At 37.8% G+C, this 21572-nt stretch overlaps 3 protein-coding genes across 7 annotated transcripts in view; 1 reads left to right on the top strand and 2 right to left on the bottom strand.

Annotated features, from left to right (window-relative positions):
- The window catches only part of cnksr1 (connector enhancer of kinase suppressor of Ras 1), a 31285-nt gene extending 28241 nt beyond the window's left edge, over positions 1-3044 (top strand). For all 5 annotated transcript variants that reach the window (XM_077239690.1, XM_077239691.1, XM_077239689.1 and 2 more), the window contains one exon: positions 1661-3044. In XM_077239690.1, the coding sequence (XP_077095805.1) occupies positions 1661-1987 (327 nt within the window). In that variant the 3' untranslated portion in view covers positions 1988-3044. The remainder of the gene's footprint in view (positions 1-1660) is intronic.
- Positions 3045-7005: 3961 nt separating this feature from the next.
- On the bottom strand, positions 7006-8747 carry cldn23l (claudin 23-like). Its single transcript, XM_077239696.1, has 2 exons — positions 8645-8747; positions 7006-7809 (listed from the first exon to the last, which is right to left on the bottom strand). The coding sequence occupies exon 2, from the start codon at positions 7745-7747 to the stop codon at positions 7073-7075; it is 675 nt and encodes a 224-aa protein (XP_077095811.1). The 5' UTR covers positions 7748-7809; positions 8645-8747; the 3' UTR covers positions 7006-7072.
- A 763-nt stretch (positions 8748-9510) lies between these two features.
- On the bottom strand, positions 9511-20764 carry grhl3 (grainyhead-like transcription factor 3). Its single transcript, XM_077239694.1, has 15 exons — positions 20392-20764; positions 18963-19122; positions 18806-18870; positions 17978-18194; positions 17595-17674; positions 17282-17432; positions 16679-16790; positions 16286-16380; positions 15303-15461; positions 13996-14077; positions 13584-13717; positions 12799-12925; positions 12578-12663; positions 12409-12473; positions 9511-10561 (listed from the first exon to the last, which is right to left on the bottom strand). The coding sequence occupies exons 1-15, from the start codon at positions 20406-20408 to the stop codon at positions 10444-10446; spliced, it is 1668 nt and encodes a 555-aa protein (XP_077095809.1). The 5' UTR covers positions 20409-20764; the 3' UTR covers positions 9511-10443.
- Positions 20765-21572: the final 808 nt, after the last annotated feature.

Below are 21572 nucleotides of genomic sequence, written 5' to 3'. Positions count from 1 at the left end.
AAAAGTTGGGACATTTTGTAAAATGCAATAAAATCAAGAACCTGTGATTTGTTTATTCTATTTAACCTTTTATTAGCTGACAAAAGTACAAAGAAACGTTTTTCCAATGTTTTCACTGACCAACATAATTGTATTTTGTAAATATGAACAAATTTTGATTTTGATGGCTGCAACACACCCCAAAAAAGTTGGGACAGAGACCAAATAAAAGTGAAAAGATTATCCAAATTAGATTATCCAACTATTTTGAAACAGTCCACAATGAGCAGGTGAATTGGTAATAGTTGAGGGTATCATGTTTGGGTGTAAAAGTGCTTCTCAGTTTTTAAGCAAAGATGGGTCATGGCTCATCACTTTGTGCCAAATATCATGAGAGAATTGTCAAACTATTTAAAAAATCACATTTCTCAATGCAAGATTGCAAAGCATTTATGCCTTTCATCATCTTCCATACATAATATTGTCACAAGATTCAGGGAATCCAGAGAAATCTCAGTCTGTGTTGGGTAAGGCAGTAGACCTCTGTTGAATGTGTGTGACCTTTGAGCCCTCAGATGGGATTGCACAAGATACCATCGTGCTAATCGGTTAAATACAGCCACGTGCTAAGGAGTAATTTGGAAAACCATTTTCACTGAACAGTCTGACGCTGCATCAAGAAATGCCACTTGAATCTCTGTTACGCAAGGAGAAAGCTTTACAACAGTTCTATGTGGAGATACCGGCGAGTTCTCTGGGCCTGAGCTCCTCTCAGATGGTCTAGAAGACAGTGGAAATGTGTGCTGTGGTCAGATGAGTCCATGTTTCAGCTTGTTTTTGGGAGAAAATGGACATTGAGTTCTCAGTCCCAAAGACGAAAGGGACCAACCAGACTTTCACCAGCGACAGGTGCAAAAGCAAACATCTGTGCTGGTATTGAGGTGCATCATTGCAAACGGTATGGGTAACTTGCATTATTGTGAAGGTACCATTGACATGGAGGCATATATTTGGATTGTACAGAGACATAAACTGCCATCAAGATGACATCTTTCCTGGGAAGCAAGACAATGCCAGGCCTCATTCTGCACATGCTAAAACTGAGTGGTTTCTAGACACTCTGCACCATAGAAGGGATGTGCCTGCCTGTTTACTGCAGTCCAGATCTGTCTCTTAAGGAAAATGTATGACCCATCATGAAAAGGAGAATCAGTCAATGATGACCACAGACTGTTGAGCGGCTGTCTTGTATCAGACAAGATTGGGGAAATATTCCACTAGCAAAAACTCCAACAATTAGTATCCTCAACTCCCAAATGATTAAAAAGTGTAATTAAAAGGAAAGGTGATGTGACACAGTGGTAAACATATCTCTATCCCAACTTTTTTGGGGTGTGTTGCAGCCATTAAAATCTAAATTTGTTCATATTTACAAAATACAATTAGGTTGGTCAGTGAAAACATTGGAAAACTTTTCTTTGTACTTTTGTCAGTTAAAAAAAGGTTAAAAAGAATGAACAAATAACAGATTCTTGATTTTATTGCATTTTACAAAATGTCCCAAACTTTTCTGATTTGGGGTTGTAGATGGACAGTATGCAGTACTATATAATTACCCAGGTAGATGAGGTCAGGCACACAGTGGTCTCAACATTTGTCATTGGCTGCCTGTGTTTCTTAGGCGAAGGAGGCGGAGCTTCACCTGATTAACAAGATCCTAGATGATTCTGAGATCTCATCGCAGAAGTTCCGTCAGTGGAAGCAGTGCAATGAAGAGCTGCTGCAGGACATTGAGAAACAGCACAAACAAGCAGAGTCGCCAAGCATAGACACAGTGTCCAGGGCCAACGACGAGGCAAGCGGATTGGCCCTGAGTGATGGAGAACAGTTGGTAGATGCAGAGACACCTGATGACGGATTCTCCACTCCTACAGATGCACAGGCGCTGATGCAAATGCACACCACAGTCACGGGCGAAACACCTACAGAGAGCTTCTTTTACATATAACACGTGTACAGAATGTGCAAACACAGACACTTTCCTCCACAGTATAGGAATTGCAGCCAGCTGGCACAGAGCGATGGCCGTTTCTCTAGAAGAAAGATCTGTTATCTGGAGCTTTTCAGCTACTTCAGTACTACTTTGTACTTCTTCTGTACATTCACTATAAACTGTCACTGAATGTATGATGAACTACAACATGCTGGCAAAAGAACAAATTTAACTTTTAGGCACTTGCTAAAGGATGTTGATTATACTGATGTATGTAATTTTAAAAATATATTTTAGATTAATTATATTATTATGATGCATATTGTTTTTACTTTAGGTGTGTGTGTAAGGGTTCCTTAAATATGTCAAAAAATGTTTTGTGAATGTTTTCGGTATGTTCAGACACGATAGACAAGAAAGTATTTCTTTTATAAGAATGTATCTATTTTATTTTGTAGATAATTTCTGACATTGCAGATCCTGAAAACTAGTTTAGCAGGCTCAAAAACTATATTTCCTGAGGAAAAAAAATTATTACCTCAACCTCGCAATGCGTTTGTATTAAATGCCCAGCGTTGGTCATTTTCCCAGAATTGCCACACAGTGGCGCCTTCTGTTTTGTTCACGAGGTGTAGCATATGCCACCTGTTCCTTTTAGTCTTTCAGTGTTTTCATTCCAACACTGTATATGCATGTGTATAATGGCTGCATGTTTATATATGTTGTTTTATCTGAAGCTTCTCTCTTAGTCTTTTTATTTTATTCTAAAATATCACCGGCCAAATAGCTTGATTTTTTTTTTCAGTTGATCAAAGGAGAGAGTGTTAAATGACTTGTGTGTCATGCACTTGTAGACAAATTGAAATCGCAAAATATTATAATAATTTATTTCATGTTGCTGTTTTAATTTTTTTTCATACAATGTATAGAGATAGACAAAAAACGTAAAAAGAAATAGAAATTTGAGATTTGTCATTTGCCTTATGTTAATATAAAGTGTACTGTGTTTATTTAGAGCAAATCTGTTAAATTGGTTTAAATGCTCATTAAATATTTTTTGGGGGGAAAACAACTCATTTGTTAATTCTGTAACACTTTACTTAAATCCTTTATGCATTTTAAAAGTATTTTAATGCATTAATTATCCCTTGCAATGTGCCTTATTTTTTTTTTTATTGTAACATTTGATCAAATATTATAAATCAGTAGAATATTTAATTGTTTCACTCCAGAACTTATGCACAGGTTTTAAAAAAACAAAACTAGTAGGCCTGTTTTTTTTAAAGTAGGTATTTGATTTTTCTATGTTAAACTGGTGACGTGATCTGACTTTTAATGTGGGAATGTACAGACTATGTATTTACCAAAACAAGCTTTGAAACATTTAATCAGTAGCCTTACACATAGGCATTACAGTCAATAACACATATTTTAAAACATAAATATTTACAAGTACAGTTAATAATTAGTAACACAGATCAATATATTACAGGTTAATACTTTGTCCAAAAATTACCAATGTGTATTAGTCATAAGGCTTGAGCGAATTGACACGACACACGTCTCACGCACAAGTTGGAAAAGCCCAAATTGCCTACAGACTTGTGACACTAGTAGCCTACATTTCAAACATTTCAGGACAGCTTTGGAAAGAACAATACAGCACTGTCATGATGAACAGTAAAATCTGCCACGAAATAAAAGTTGTGTCATTTTGAAGTCTGTGCCCTCTGTCACATTTGCCGACTGCCAAAGGGGGATGTTTCATTTCTGAAAAGTAACCATTAAAAAATGACATAAACTGGCGTAAATGATTGTAATTTCTGTTTTACTTGTGAATGTAATTTTCTAAAATGAGGTAGCCTCACTGGCATATGTGGCTGACAAATGCGACCTCCTCCAGAGGTCATAGTCTTCGAAATGAGACAAATACAGAGAGACACCGCATACAATCATTAACGTATTAGCAACTAGGAACAAATGCAAGACATATCGCAGCAGATTGGAAAAGAAGTCTCGAGATGCTGACAAGAAGTGAACAAAACTTGACAAGGCATTTTAAAAGCACGGAGCCCATGTGCAAAACACTCAAAAAAAGCAGCAAAATGCAGTGCAATGGTCAAAGATGTCTGTCTAACGCATGTTTACATAGAAAAACAATTAAATACAGTGCAGTGTAATGCAAAAACGCATTGTGTGAACCGGCCCTGATGGCTCGTTCACAGCAAAAATTATAACTAAACTTTGTTAATCATTCTAATTAACGACAGAAGAAAGATATCAATGGAATCACTTTCAGAACTACTTTGCCAACTGATCAACGATAAAAACGTTTATGCTTATAATAAACAATGTTAGTTTAATAGTTATCATTATATTTATAGTTAGTGGTCTTGGTGTGAACAGGCCTTCTGATAACTGATTTGAACATTTTAATATGGTTCTCTTTAGAAACATCACGTGTACTGTTTGACATTTCTTAGACTACGTTCACAATGAAAGCCTCAGTGCTCAGATCCGATTTTTGTGTAGCTATAGTTGTTCACGTTGTTTTAAATGTGGCCAATATCATATTTCAATGTGAACCAATCATGGTCCTGAACTGACCCGGATGCGCAAAAGAACGATAAAAGACTTCACGCAGCACGCTGTCATAGGGAAGAAAACAGAGGACATTAAAGTACGTGATAACGTGTTTATTTATAGTTTGATCTGCCAAAAAGTCGAAAAAAACATAGCAGAGTTTTTAAACGTGTAATTGTGCTTGTATCACAAATAGCGGTCACTGTTATACTTATGAGTTCTGACACATCATTGTCCATTACTGACTACCTTCCACAACTGCACTCAAAAAAATATTGATTGGCTGAACTCAATTAAGTTATGGGCAGGATTTACATCCAATAAATATATGTAGCCCCAACTCAAACTGAGTACATCCTTCAACAGAATGTAAATTAGTTAACCTAACTCATTTGTATCAAATAGATGCAAAAGAATATAAACGAGTGACTCGATTAACTTATTTCTATCAAATACTCATTACTAACCAGACTGACTTTATTTCTGTCAGATGTCTACAAAAGTTTTATTGAAAATTAACAGGGGTTTAACTCTATGTTTTCCATTTAAAGTTACCATAATAGTGATTAGTGTTTCCATTAGTTGGGCTCTTAACTCTTATTATATCTATTGTCTTTTTAGGCTGCTGTGACAGTGTGTTTGTTAAACACATTTGGAGCAGCAAAGTAAGCTAAAGTGAAATGAGATCAGCTGCTGATGGTTACCTGTTGATGGTTTTATAATCATTATGAAACAGAATGATTTACTGAGGTTTTTATAATCTAACCATTATGTTGTCCCTTTTTTGCACAACACATACCTTGTGTTACTGCAGCATGAGATCAAGAAATATTATAACACTAAGTTTGAAGACTTTAACGAACATGAGCATAAAAAAGTCTGTTTATGATGACACACACAGATATCAACAATCAGCGTATGAATCTCAACAATGGTGACAATCAAAAGTACTTTGCTGCAATGCATGCTGGGTACCACCATAGTACAAAACTCCCAGCATGCATTGCAACATGAATAAATTATGCAGCTGAACTGTCCTATAATTTTGTTTGATTCTAAATATTTGCTTTTATTTTTTGCTGTTGTATTTGTTGTGAATTAGTAGCTTTTCAGTGATGTTCTGAATTAATCTGTTTATCTAAATATTCGTGATTGTCACCATTGTTGAGATTCATACGCTGATTGTTGATGTCTGTGTGTGTCATCAAAAACTGATTTTTTGTGCTCATGTTCGTTTAAGTCTTCAAACTTATTTTTATAATAATGCTTGATCTCATGCTGCAGTAACACAAGGTTTGTTGTGAAAAAAACATAATTGTTAGATTAAAATACCTCAGTGAATCAGTCTGCTTCATGATGTTTATAAAACCATCCCCCCTTAACCATCATCATCTGATCTCATTTCACTTTAGCTTTCTTTGCTGCTCCAAATGTGTTTAACAAACACACTGTCACAGCAGCCAAAAAAGACAATAGATATAATAAGAGTTAAGAGCCCAACTAATGGAATCATTGATCACTGTTATGGTGACTTCAAATGGAAAACATAGAGTTGAACCCCTGTTAATTCTCAATAAAACTTTTATAGACGTCTGACAGAAATAAAGTCATTCTGGTTAGTAATAAGTATTTGTTAAAAATAAACTAGCCTCTCTCGCTTATATTCTTTTGCATCTATTTATTACAAATGAGTTAGGCTAACTGATTTACATTCTGTTGAATGGATGTACTCAGTTTGAGTTGGGGCTACATATATTTATTGGATGGAAATCCTGCCCACAACTTAATTGAGTTCATCCAATGAATATTTTTTTTGAGTGGAGCTATTAATAAATTTTTAGTTAAACCAATTAAATATATTTACACATATGATCTTAAATAGATATATTTAAATAAAGCAAATTAGATTTAAATGTGTCACCTCTAAGAAGGGCTTGAATAATTTTTTTGAGTGTGTCTTGATAACTTCGGGTCGGTAAAATCTGACTCCCGTGAGTGCAGAATTGAAACGAATGTTGCTCTAGAGCAGGGCTGTCCAATCATGCTCCTGGAGGGCCACTGTCCTGCAGAGTTCAGCTCCATCCACACCTGAACCTGCTAATAAAGGTCTTACTAGCAAAACTAAAGGTTTCCAGGAAAGTGTGTTGAGGCAAGTTGGAGCTAAACTCTGCTGGAAAGTGGCCCTCCAGGATCGAGTTTGGTCACCCCTGCTCTAGAGTGATGCAAAAGTTGGATGAATTCCAATTTGACTGTTTAGTGAGGTCTCATTGCAAAACGTCTGACCTATATCGGATTTAGTACCACATATGGAAGTGGCACAAATCGGAATTGAGATTCCGATTCGATGTGGTTTCTGCTGTTCACACTGTCATGAAAAAAAAAATATGACTCACATATGACCAAAAAAATGGATTTGGGCCATATTTGCTTGCAGCCTGAACATAGCCTTATTCATCCAACCTCAATGTGTTTGAACACCATAAGAGTCTCTTCAACTCTCACAAATGGTTGGTCCATCTAACAGTTCACCTCATACATCTCAAAACCTTCTTTGAATCTCTGCTTATGGCGGAATGAACACTTCATGCTTTTGAACCCAAAAAGTAGTGCGGCCCCTCCCAGCACCTGTACCCAAGCTCCCACCCAGCCGAAGTAGAGCGACCCGGCCGGGTGAAGCGTTAGCTGGGGTGGCTTGTGTACGTTGAGTCCTTGCATCTCTGATGCGGTTGAATCCACCTCGATCCCCAGCTTCGAAAGATGCCGAGTATACACTCCTAACGCAGCCAAACTGAGAAGGCCTGCCAGCGCAACCAACAGGCCACCGGCTGCTGCTACACTCCTGAGCGGGATATCGGTCCAGCAGCGGACCCCCACGCTGGCGAGCACGATCCCCGCACCGCACAGAAAGAGAGATGACAGCACCATCCCCTGGACCATTCGAACCCGAGCATCCCGCTGGTAGGACCCCGACACGGGCCAGCACTCTTTGACCTCCGAGTGCACCACCTGCAGGCAGCTCTCCCATAGGCCGTCTGAGCGGAGTAGGAGGAGCTCCGTTGCTCCGCCCCGCCCTGCCGCACCAAGCCGCGCCTGACCCTCCCTCCACTGCGGGGTGATCGCTGCAGTGAACATCAGCACAAGGCCCAAGGGTGCGAACACCACTCCCATCAGCATGGACGCTGGAGTTTGCATCGTGTCTTTGTTGATGTTCAGCTCTTCAGGACGATGCTAAGCGTGAAACCACTGGCAAAGACCTGGTGAAAAGAATCACATTTCAGTTACACTCATTCTACTCGCAGATTCTAGAAGATTCTTTCATTTAAATCCGATGCCCATTGGCTGGAATACACTCCTGGTTTTGACGTCTGTTATATCTAAAAGAGAAAGAGTGCATATATGCACGTCTTGTTAGCTGTTGACTCTCCTTTGAGCTCTAAGAAACATCGTCACTCCTGGCAACCAGCACAGTGGAGGTGAATGGCCTGCTGTTGCTAAGAGACAGTAACCTGGACGATCCGACGGTATATCTGAAAGATTTCTGTACACAGCCACAGGTGCTAGTGTCTTCTGACGTAAATGTGTGGTTGTATTGTCATCGATGTTGATATTGTGAACTGGAGACATTTTGAAACAGTCTTACAGACATATAACACAGGAAGCCAGACATCTGGGAGCTGAGAGAGCGTGCTGATGTCTGTTCCACACACACATTCATAGAAGACAAGGACAAAACGGAACCTGCAATTGACTTGATGTTATTTTTAATACATGAACCTGTACTAGACGCCCAATATTGTTTGACAACAGCGGTGTATTTTCATCATCTAATTGGTTGTTAACCGAAGTCTTGACAATATCACCTTCAATGGTGTCTGCAGAAGGGGTGTGGATGTACATTTCAACAGTGTGGTCAATCAGTTCATGTGCTTAAAATACAGTACAATCTATCATCACATTCATTTCCGTTAAAGGTGTTACAGTCACCATTGTTGCATGGCAACCCAAAAACAAACATTTAAAATGGTGCCCTGGCATACGTTAATGAAAAAACAACAGAATCTGCCCCACTGACAAAATGAGGCTACTCACATTGTGAAAGCACCTGCCACCTTTGACGCCTGTCTTCAAACCGCACTATTAAATATCCGGAAAAACAACATGACAGTGTGATTTGGGACACAGTAGTCGAGCTTTGGTTTTTCTGGAGAGAAAAAATTAATCAACAGGATGAGGCTTTTGCAAACTACCCACAGCAGACACTATAAATAGAAAGCAAAGATGCAAGATAAGTGAATTGACCTTATATCCTGAACTGACTTTGCGTTTGCCGGAGATGTTACGGTCATCTGCTTCTCTACTGGAGTCACAAATAGCAGATATGTCATCCACTTACCTCTCTGGAGAAGAATGAATGATCATTCAGCTGCTCTTTTTGTTAATTCTAGGATGAATCCTTCTGTTTTCTCTCATTTTTCTCTCCCTCACTCTCAGATTCTCTCTAGTTTTGTATATGAGGCTTTCCATTCACCCCCATCCTTCTTTCAAACAGACACACACACACACACACACAAAACAGAACAGAAAAAACAGCTAGTCTGACGTGTGCTGACTGCAAAATGCAGACTGCCTGTTAAACCAGATGATCTGATGAAAGAAAAAGAGACATGGAAATATGGATAGAAAACTAATTTGAATTTAAAATCCAGTCTCTTATCTGTTAATAATTAATCTTACCCCAAAGGTCTAATTTTACCTTCGCACATTACTCCTCAAATCTAAAAGATAGATTTAATGCCAGTAGGAACATTTCTGGTGTCATTTGCTCGGTGCGTGAGTTCTTACACTATATTTTTTCATATTTCTGACTTCACCATCAATCATAGTTTGTGCGACTTAATGAATTGATGATTTATGCAGGGAAATTCAATGACAAAACACTTGAGAACCCCATGTTATGGATTTTTGATTTGGATTTTATTTTCCTTACAAAAGCAAAGGCAGTAAAAAAGGAAACACAGCTTTAGTATATCAATATTGCTTGACAGAAATACAAAGCATTTGAAATGTAAGTTTTGTGAATCAAAAGCCACAAAATTAAGTCAGCATTATTTAATCTGATGTTTGGGCAAGTTCGATATTGCAGTGGTTCGTCCAAACTTTCTTGTTTAAATGTTGGAGGACAAATGGCCGGTTGTCCTGACAACCCTTACAGCCACACAGATTCGAAATGTGTGTAGCCAGTTTTCAAAATGTGATGATCGAAACACTGACAGATACACGGCTCTTTAAGGGGGGAAATGTGCGACTTAAAGGTCTAAGACACTTGTGTGTGTTTGTTGAGCGTTTCAGATGTGAATTTGAAACTAAGACTGATAACAGTTACAGCACCCTGACTGGAAGTATGCTTAAGTAACACGCGGAAAGATTAATAAACATGCAAACCATAAAGCGATACAAACGCCTCACATCCTGTCCTAGAAATGATAGGCCTATCATAAGCAGCATAGAGGCAGCATTAAAAAGGCAAGTTTATCATTGAAATAATAACATAAAACTTTTTAAAAATCATGTCAACACACAATATTATGATAATTATGTCTATTTACAATTAATATTTACAATGTACCTCGTTGATCATAATTGCTCACGTTATAAAATAGTTGTAGATAAAATACAAAAGGTACAAAAGAGGTAACTGTATTTACACTGGTCAATATTGATATGTCTGTTGAAACTGATAATGATATAACTGGCAGGTGAGCTCTTTTGTTTCCATAGCGACTGTTCTGGCACTGCCGAATCTGGCTCACAGTCGTGCTTTTCGATCGAGAGGGCAGAGAGAAGCTGCCAGCAGAACCAGGTGTGGTTTGTCTAGTGGATGATGTCATTTATAACTCCATTAGTGTGATCTGGAAGTGGCTGATCATAATTTCAGTGATCTCAATGAGGAAGGCAGAGTGGTTGCTGTAATGCTCGACAATGTTGTCGTCCATGTTCACAAAGATCCTGTGGATAGTAAGAAAGAGAGAAAATAAGTTCTAGATATTCTTGTTAAAAATCTGCCCTATAATTTTCATGCTGTGCCGATAACCAGTATTTTGGCGATATTAAAATTCTAAACTATTTTAATAAATTAATACACAAAAAGCATTTGAAATGCTACAAGTGAAATTAGGCATCACAACATTATAATACACAGTATGAAAAATGGATATTCACTATGAGATTTTCTAAAGATTACATTTAATATTGTTACTAAATTATAAGTGTTTTTAAAGAATAAAGATAAGAGAGTGTAATATGAAAACAAAGTAATCTAAATGTAAAAACAGCATATTTCATATATCTGTACATTAAAAAACTATAATACTGTACTAATAGTGACAGGTGATAACTGATATATGTTGGTACCATTGTGTATTTTTAGAACCAAACACACACAAACGACATCACTGTAAAAAGTGATCAGTTGACTTAACTTAAAAAAATTGAGGAAACCCGTTGCCTTAAAACTTTTTCACATAACTTAATTTGCATGAGGCAAATTTTTATTTAATTTTAAGGCAACATGTTTCTTCACTTTTTTATGTTAAGTCAACTGATACCTTTTTACAGTAATATTTTAGATCAAAAGTTGCTTCTCATCAGCACAAAAGCCATTACGCTTTAATTCATTGACATTTGCACATAACTCCACATTATTTATTTTAGTCATTCTGACTGTGTTGAGCTGTTGAGTGACACTGACTGATGTACAGATGAACTGTGCCCTACCGACTGCTGAAAGACACCTTAAGCATTCATGTACAATCTTCTAAAGCATTCATCATTCCTTCTCTAAGGGCAGACCCTGGTTTAGATCCTTAAAAACACAAATCCTTATCTCACGACTTACGCAATCCAAATAATTTGGCACAACAGTCATCTCCATCGACCAACATGTATACGATGTTCGGGTGTATGACAAACTAAGATGAGGCTGTGTGCCAGCTCTCCCAGGCCTGAGGGTGGAGGGAGTCTGATTGAAGATTGGGGCGAAAGAACGAGCGAGAATGCGGCTCAACCTGTCCCTATCCCTCAGTCATATCATCAGCTAACGGCATGAGGAAAGTTGAGCTCCAAGTTACACAGCTCTAGGCTAGGTTGATTAACACAAAAAGCTTCTTTTTTTTTAAAGTCCAGGACATGTTTCTTTGACCTATCTAGGTCAAACGCTCCTTGAACGCTTCAGCAGGCATGTGAAATACAGCCATATAATTATATGATTTATTTTAATGCCTTATTCTTTATGATGCACTGAGGTGAGTTATTCCCACACAATGTACTTCAATGGGTGAGTGAACAGGTAAATGCACATATCTACATGGTGTCACGGGTGATCACCAACCAAAGAGATAAATGGTGTTCTCAGAGCCAGGACTCATTAGTTTGCACGTAGTGTCTCTTACACAACCAAACACCAGCACCGCCTTTCTATCAGAGCCCTCATCTCTACTGTTTCTCTCAGAGCTTCATAAACCACAAAAAAACATACAGCGCAGCCAGATGACTACCTATGTTGAAATCATCTTGTCTTCCTCCTTTTCTTTTGCTTTTAATTCACCGTCTTTTAAAAGGGGAGCAGCAATCATCACATTCCAAACACTATAGATGTCCTGTCAACCCGGTCTGTCGACTTTGCTTCCTGGCACCTTGTTGAGATGGAGCTCAGATTATAAGAAATGGGTTTAACAGTCGTTCATCTCTATGAAAGAGCGTTTCGAAATCCCTCTATCTGTATCCGTGACTTTTTCACAGCTTGCAACAGTCCCCAAACGTTTTCGCCCAGTGAAGTTTAGCTTTATCTCACTCACCCTCTTTTGCACTTCTTGAAGATTTTCCCAATGGTGTCTTCTTGCATACCGTACTTTTCTGAAATCTGAGAATGAAGAAATGAGTCATGTCTTAGGTACAGTTCCTCTCAAGGTTCGAAGTGAGATCTTCGCTAAAATGTGTAACGGAAAGAGAGGTTGAACAACTCACCGCTTCTCTCAGGCCCTTGAGGGTTGGCGTGTTCAACATGAGAGCATCAAATACTTCCTCAGTCTCTCGTCTGACGTAGAGTAAAACTGAAGAAAAATAAAGAATCTACTATCAAAACACTGTGGGACTGTGATTTTTATCGCGAAACAAAGTGAGACTGAGATTGTTTTGTTATGTTCCCAGGTTACTGCTTTACTAAAATGATCTTGAGTCTTCTGTACCTCTCTGTTGCTCGTCTCGGCGGGCTTGTTTGCTTGGAGGGGAGCTGCTCTGGTCGCCGCCGTCTGCGTAGCTGCTGATACGTTTCCGTGATGTCTTGTCCATTTCATCCAGGCTAACAGGGGGCACCTGGACAATAACAAAGAGATAAAATCAAAGTTGTTAATATGTCACATGCTGATGGTAATGATACCAATATTATCACAGTGACATCTTGATTGCTGCAACAATGCAGAACAAAATGTTGGGTGGTCTCATGATTTCAGAACCTTTGCTAATATGCTAAAGATGTTAATATGGGCTCTGGCTTCTTGTAAAAAGGCCAAGCGACTGGTGTTATAAAATGATGTTGAAATCTGGACTGTGGGAAAAAGGCCTGTCGGAACAATCTCCATCCCTCCTCTCTTAGCCTGTGTAAACACAGTTGAAAAGCATCTCTTCAACACCCTCAGAAGAAATGTGTGTGTTTGCGTGTGTTTGAGCTCCCACGAGTTAATCCCTGTGTCACTCAGCATGGCCGTCCCCATCTCAGGTGAGTTTCGCTCGCTGTCATGTAAACTCCGGAGCGCACCAGTTAGCATGTCTGATCTCGAGATCACTTTCTCTCTTTCTTTTCCAAGCCCACTTCTTTCCCACCACATTTTTTCCCACACTTTTCCCTCTCTCGCTCCCATACTCTCAGCCCTCAGGGTGTTGGTGAACATGACTCAACAATGCTGCGGTAAGCCGCATATCCTAGGATGTAGGGAAGAGCATGTGTGTGTATATGTGTGAAAGACAGGCGTACCAGGCCACAGCGCTGCATTGTGCTGAAGTGCATCTCTGGGATGAATAAAACAGGTTGTGTGATGTGATCATCTAGAGTTTTAAAGTAGGTAGAGTCCTTTCCAACAGAGCTTGAGACTAAGGACTGTTTGCAACCTGAGGAGAAGAAAAAACTTTTTAACATTACACTCAAAGTAATAAATGAAAATGTGTCATAAAGGCATAATTAACGAAAATTAGACCCTGGTGGAAAACAGCGCTTGGCTAGCCCGCAGGTAATTTAAGCTTGTGAGCCATCTTTTACACATCATTAGTCACAAAATGGACACCAAACAGGGAAAATTTGCTCTTTATTCTCTTTACGATTTTGGTAGGGTGGTAATGGGTGTTCCCTGAGAGTCTCAGGCTGTAATTATGTGACTGATAGCACTCACCATTGTTGCTGGAGTCTGCAACATTCTTGGTCCTCCTCTTGCTTCTCTTCCTCTCCTCGTCTCTCATCTTCCTCTCAGCACCCTGCAAGCATTTAAGAGCAATAAACCATTTAGAATCTGAGCAAATAAAAATTTCTCTGGCATATCGGTACAGCTTGTAAAACCAATCATTCACAATACAATTTTTTTTAACTCTTAAAACAGTAACTGCACAGATTTTGGGGGGTTTTAATTAAAAAAGAAAAAATAATAAAACAAACATTACAAGGGGGATTTTTTTAACTCTCCTTCCATACTTAATAATAATATTTATTGTGAAATATAAATATAAAACCCTTCTTATAAACAACTCTAAGTTCATGTCCAGTTTAGGTGCCAGCTGTGTAGTAGATATGCTTTTGATCCAGCTAGAGAAACCACAGCAATGCAGTAAAGCACTCTGTTCACCTGCTGCTAAACCAGTCAGACGTGTGTTAAATCAACACAATCTCATGAAAGTGCTTATCTATACCACAAATTTTATTTCTCGTGGCATTTATACGGCAAAAATGTTTTTTTTTGCGTGCATATGCTATGCGCACTGAATTACACGCCATAAAGTGCATATCATGTGCACGCGAAAACTGCTTATCATATGCACGCAAAAACTATTTTTTGGCATTTCACCCACACAGTCAATCGGCTAATAAATATGGCCGCCGTGGAACACTCAAACGTAAGGAGATGAGGGAGATAGCTCAGTGTGCAGACGTATCTGATCAGCTCAACAAAAGAGATCGATAGGAATCAGATAGAGGTACTAGACAGAGTAAGGGTAAGAGATATCGAAAGAGTAAAAAGAAAAATTCACAAATACTTCAGTGTCTTTTTTTCTGCTTCAGTGAAAACGGTTATCGCGTAACTGAAAATGTGCCACTTAGAGATCAGAGGTCAGACATACACCGCTTTGTGAGTAAATAACTTAGTAGGTCATGAGTCAGGACGATGTTTTGGTTTAGGGTTTATGACGCAGTCCAAGATGAGCCAAACAAGTTACAGAAATCCAATGCACACCCTGATAATGAAACTTAATGTTTCTGATCCAAGTTTTAGTTTTCATCCAGCCTTGAAATGAATGCTTGTATCTTTTCACACTGTTATAAGATTCTCTTTTGGTTTTGCTTCTTAAATGTTTAATCTAATACTATAATTATATTTTTATAAATATATTATTAAAATCTAAATATATTTCATAAAAGTAAAAAAAAGTATATTACGTTTTTTCTAAAAAAAAAAAAAAAATTACACATAATTGGGCACTGGCTCACCTTATCACAGAAGATCTTGACCTGACAAACAGCTCTGTGAATAAGACGGTTGTTCCCTGAGCTGAAATCATACGTGTCGATCTGAAGATTCAGAGGAAGACCTTTGACCCCCTTCTGTGAGGAGAAGTCAGTGCTCAGAGAGTTGATGCCAATGTGCACCTGTGAAAAACATGCATTGTTTAGTTCATGCGCAGGCCTGTCAAAAAAACCTTTGCTTTGACAAAAGGAAGGGTCAGGGATAAGACGCATTAGATGTGTCATATGCAAATATGGAGTGAATGGTTGTTCAATAATTCCAATTAATTTCAAAAGAAAAGGAGTGTCCATATGGAGAACAACATGGCGAGATCCAACATGTTAGAACCGGAGGCAAAACAATAAAAAACAATAAAAAATAATATGATGATGCATAAACTGAAGGATAAAATTAATGAACAGGTGCCGATGTCCCAAAAAAAAAGTTTTTCCATAACATTTGAAATATTTGAATTCATATTCTGATTATAAAAAAGGATGGTTGCCATATTGCTTGGCAACTATAAACATTCTAACATTAGACTAATGAATTATTATATTTGACGGAAGAATTGTTTATTTAGTTGTTCTGATTATTAGCTAAAGCCATAAATTTTAAAATGACTTTTATCATATTGCTGTAGTTGCGCTTTTATTAAGTCAATAAAAGTGCGTTAAAGAGATTGTATTCTTTCTTTCGGTCTCTGCTCCACCTGCTGTGAGTTTCGCTGTCCCACCCATCACTACCCTAGGGGCATGCTGAAATGTGCCCTATTTCTCTTTCTCTTCTTTCCTGCTTGCTTCCTTCCCTCCCTCTTTCTTTTTTATTCCCTATGATGACAAGTGCCTAAGGAGGCTGCATACCGTAGATACCACTGCTCTCTGACACACCTCTAGATGATCCTCCTTTCAACCCACCACTTCACAAACACAAGTGACAGGTGGATCTGTGTGTGTGTGGTTTTTACCTTTGCCTCTTCATTGGTGTTCCAGATAAAGGACAGCGCGTTGAAAGCAACCTCTTCCAAATTACTCACTCCACTGAAAACTTCCTTGTAGTCAGCTGAGAGTCAATATATAAGAATTTATTAATATAAATTGTATTAAATTAAACACATCAATCAAAACCTTCCACCTTAAAGGACATCTGACTTTAAAGTAGTAAATCAGTATAGTCTTTTTTTCCATATAAAATTAATTAAAATGATAAGCCATGTAGCAAATGAGGTAAACGAAAATATTGTAATTCAACATATCTTTAAATAAATATTTCTTATATTATATTATGCAATGTTTAAGATATTTTTACTGAAAATCGACAAAATATTAAGAATTTTTTTTTGCAGAGAGATTTTACGCACCGATATCAATGACTCTTTGTTTGACGGTAGGCTGTCGAGCGTGCCAGTGGTTCCAGTACTTTAGCTGCATCTCAGGACTCTTGTCATTCTCAAACACAGCCATGATCACCGTCTGAAAGAGATAAAGGAAGGAAAAGAAAGCATTATTAAAACCTGTTACTTTTGTGGTTTTTAGAGAGTGGTGACTCCCTGTATGACAAATACTTTGCGTTTTGCTATTTACCAAGCAATGTCACCACACTAATACCCCTTTCTCTCTGCTTTGTCACTGACCATAGCAGTGTATGCTTTAAACAATAGAGCCAATCTGTCACACCTTCTTCTCCATCACCTGAGTTTAGAGTCTTACAATATGCCAAGGCATATGATTTTGGCCTAGTATAGAGTTAAGGAAACTTGCAGTTGCACGTCAAGGTTACTAAGCCACAAAATGTCAAAATACAGACTTTAAAATATGCTAAATGACCTAGTAACTCTTACTCTTTGGAGAAGATTACTTAAGGAAAAAAAATGTTATATGGCGAGCATGAATTCGGACCTTCATTTCCAACAAATACGCAATTTTAGAAATTCCCAAAGTGTGTTTATGAAAGTATAACTTACTTTTACTTTGCTGCATGACACCCCAGCAGTGTTGTCCACTCCCTGCAGCGTGATGGGGTAAAACTGTCCCTTGTTGAGGTACACCATGGGTATTTCTGTAGTTTTGTGCTGGGAAGCTTGAGGGGAGCCAAGAGCGAATTGGAAGTCATTCCTGCAGGAAAAACAAAAAACAAAAAAACACGTCAAATGAAAACATTTCTATGCAACTGTATTTCTCAGTCTTTTACAGCTTGTTTAAAGTCACCAAATGACACAGTTATTTTTTATAGAGGCAAAAGAATGAGAAAGTAAAAACTCAGAGACCCTGTCTCACCTGTATCTCTCTGGAGAAGAGTTGGGGTAGGAGTATACAGGGCTTGTCTGTCCCACAAACGCATTGCGGTTGTTAAGATGCTGTTTTTTGAAGAAAACAAACACGTGTCATAAATTGATGGTAATTATAGATGACAAAGCGCCTGTTTTAGGCATTCATTTTAGGCATAAAATTCATTTTAGGCATAAAATTCATTTTAGGCATAAAATTCATTTTAGGCATATTTTGTGTTGTATTTGTCGTAATGGCTCAGAAACAACCACAAAAATGACATACTATTATTAATATATAAGATTATTATTTAAATAAAAATAATATATATACTCATTTAAAATAAAAACTAAAATAGTATTATATTAATATTTTAAATGTGCTTTGCAAACCTCAGGGGTGACCTCGAGAAAGGTTGGGTGAGATTGCCATGATTTCTGTGACTGTGGGGGGAGGAGGGACTCCAAGATGTTGTTGATGTGAACTGGGTAGCTTTCGGTGCTCGCTAATGGTTGCTTTATGTGGCTGAAGGGAATATTGTCAGAAAGAATCTTCATGATCTGAGCGTTCTCCAGTGTGGCCAGCTCAGGGGAAGAGCTGTTCGGTGTCCTATGGGATAAATGCCAATACATATTATGAACCTTTTAGTTGCACATTGAATTTTATTTTAATGGTACTCAATCCTTAATACTATTTACACAAGGGCATCTGTTACCTATCTAAACAATGATGACAAAAAAGTGTTAAAGTCAATATAAGCTTTGCTCAATCTCTGCATTGTTTTTGGAGCTTTCTTTTCATGAAAAGCAAAGCCAAACACTCTGGGCGGGAGCTGTTTGCTACCTTACGCTGATTTTTTTTTCACTGTTTGAGTTTCTCGGCTAGGCTTGACATCGGGGAGACCAACAACAAGCTCTATAGGCAGCTATTTTTCACTTGCACAAAAGGGTGCTGTGTAGTGACTCAGTCGTTTTTGGGATGGGTTGAAGAAAAGGATTAACAGCTGAACCAGCTCTGACCTCAGATAATCTTTGGCTAAATTACTCAACCTAGCAATATAGCACTGGATGGAGAAAATGTGACATTTAAATCTGGATGACTTATTGTGATATATGTTCATCTTGCCTTCTGTCTGATACTATATACTGACTTCTTTACTGTATCCTTAGTATTGTAAGCATTTTGATTCATAAATCATACAACTTTATGGTCAAACTTACCTCTCCTCTCTGGGTTTGTACATGCTGCTTCCACGGTTACATGTCGTCATCGGCTCCTTTGAGGTCTTAAAAAAATATTTATAATATAACTTTTGTATATACTACAAATTGAATAATGATTAAAAAATATATATTTAAAATATATATATATATTTACCTTGCAGGTATCATAGAAGATGTCAATAGCCAGGTCTTCATCTGACTGAAGTCTGGGTTTAGTCTTGCTGATGTCGTCCTCGTAAGGCCAAGAGTCCATCATGTAATTGTCTGTATAGCGCAAGTAGTTGAAACTCTCGTTCTGTTGTACCATGAGAGCCCTAGGGGAAAGACGAATGAGATATTAGCACAGATAAAACATCAAGCATTCCCAAGAACTGCAACATGTGATTCTGCAAATGTCGGTAGTGTGATGTACGGCAAAATGATTTAATAACAGCTTTAAAGGCCACAAAAATGTGCCTCTGGTGCACATACGATGCTCAGTGACAAAACCACTAAATTTAATGAAGTGAAGCCTTCAGACTTCAAGCCAATATAATGCTCAGTCAGGAAAACCTCTCTAATCACATCATTTCAAGCAAAAAAAGAAGAGAAATGGCTGAATGTGAAGAAAAATTGTGAGAATTGCTCTTCTCATCTATACTCTGAAGGGCAAAAACTCTTGAAACGGATCAACGGTCAGAAGCAAAGCCTAAGTGAAGGAACTTAATTTTAACTTAACACAAGCACCACAAACAAAAGACAAGGATTTGAAGAACTCCTCAAACAGTTAGATTTGTTTTGGGACTTTCCCGAACTACTAGGATTAGCAATGAGGTGGTCTGCTTTGATAAGCTAAAATGCATACAGAGCTGTTTAGGCACCTGTGCTCACACTTAATGAATGAGCATTTTTGACTCATGACTTTAAAAAAAATAAAATTAAAAAAAACACTAGAAAAAGAAAAAAAACTGCATAGATTTTTAAATTCCTGTTAAGTACCCCTATTGACTAATTCTAGGCACCTGCATGTTGACATAGACCCCAACCTCTAACACATTAGCACAAGACAGATATGTCTCTGTTTTTATGGACCGTTCTTAGGACAGTTACACCAGGCTGTCTGTGAGCGTAAGAGACTGAGAATGTGTGTTTGGGTGCTGGTGTCAATTTTCAGCAGAAATGATCTTCATGCACTCATTCATGTGAGGGCCCGTTTACACGCGAGCAGAGGGAGAGTGGGAGAAGAGGAGAAAGACATTACACAAGAGGAAGAGACAGCTCAGAGCGGTGAAACTGCAAACTATAGCACAACCCACAAAGAAATCAGATGAATCATTTGAAACAAAATGCATTTGTTAATACTGCATTAACAGCTCATTTGAGAATGTCTAGACAGTTGCTGATAATATATTAAATATAATATATTTTTAATATTTTATATATAAAATAAAACAAATAGGATTTTTTGCAAAAATGCATAGCAATTAATTTTTATTTTAAAAAATGGTATGGGTTCAACACAGCCAAGCAAAAGAAAAAGAAAAAGAAAAAAAAAAGACCATTGTAAAATCTAATGGGAATAAATCTAACAAATAATGACTTACTCAATCTCCTTGGTCATGACTCCTCTGACAGGCAGTGGTGATAAAATCCTTAGTTTGTTATCTTGTCTCTTCTCCCAGAGGTGTTTGTACGTCTGGTTGAATGTGTGTCTATGTGTTTATATCCAGATAAATGAGGTGGTTTGATTTGTATCCACCTAGCAGGTTGCCTTCTTTGCTCTGATTGGCTGCCAGCCTGAGACAGGTGTGTGATAGGACAGGTGTATCCTCCCTTAACTCTCTCAGTGCTGGATAGAAACTTCAGCATGTGTGTGAGTGGGTTTTGAGTGTGTGTGTGTGGGGGGGGTCTAACTCATTAACACATCATATAAAAGACTTCGAGTCTGAAGCCATAGGTGTGAAATGCATCTTATTTGGGATCAGAAACCAAAGGCACAGGTGAAAGAACATGGTTTTAACATGCAAATTAAAGGTTGTGTCATTCTCTCAATCTCCAATAGAATGAAAGAGGGAGGTTTTGGCTGCATGGTTTTTATGGCCTTTTCCAATTAATTCAAATATTTTTTTATTTAGCTTTATTTTATATTTTACTGTATTCTTTTTACATAGTCATAATGTAGTCATAATGAAGTCATGATTATTTACGTGCATTTAATTACTCTCCCATTACACACCATACTTTCCCAAAACAATTATGATTATGTGTATCATGCTTAATTCTTGATCATTTATTTCTAATGCAAGTTGCAAATTAAATATCTTTTTCCTTCAAAACATTTACTACAAGGTCTTAATGCATGATTTGCAGATAAAAATTCTGGCATGTCAGAATGATATATATGCATCTGCATCTCAGACGGGAACTGAAGCAAACAGATAAAGGACTGCATATGCACCTTTTAAAATCTCTAACATTTTTATTTTGCATTTGATTTATATAAAACCTTTTGAATTTGTCTTAATTGGAATAATGATGGTTTTGGTATATTGTATAGAACCATTTTTTATTTATTTAAGGTTAATTAGCAGGATAAGAGGTGCACAATATTTTCTGTCTTTGCAATATTATCTTAATGCATAAATAAACTGCGGCCATGTTTGCATTTATATTTGTCTATTAATCTTAGTTTTGTTAAGACCTGAAGGTATCTGGCATTGTGTCACACAGGGTGCGTGCTCTGCGGTCTGCCTTCACACACACCCACACAGTTTCACACACGCAC

This window comes from Siphateles boraxobius, unplaced genomic scaffold, assembly GCF_051911475.1.
Source record: "Siphateles boraxobius isolate OS27281-9 unplaced genomic scaffold, OSU_SipBor_1 22, whole genome shotgun sequence".
NCBI classification, from domain to species: domain Eukaryota; kingdom Metazoa; phylum Chordata; class Actinopteri; order Cypriniformes; family Leuciscidae; genus Siphateles; species Siphateles boraxobius.
The sequence above is the reverse complement of the archived record's forward strand: the minus strand, read 5'-3'. Positions and strand labels throughout refer to the sequence as shown.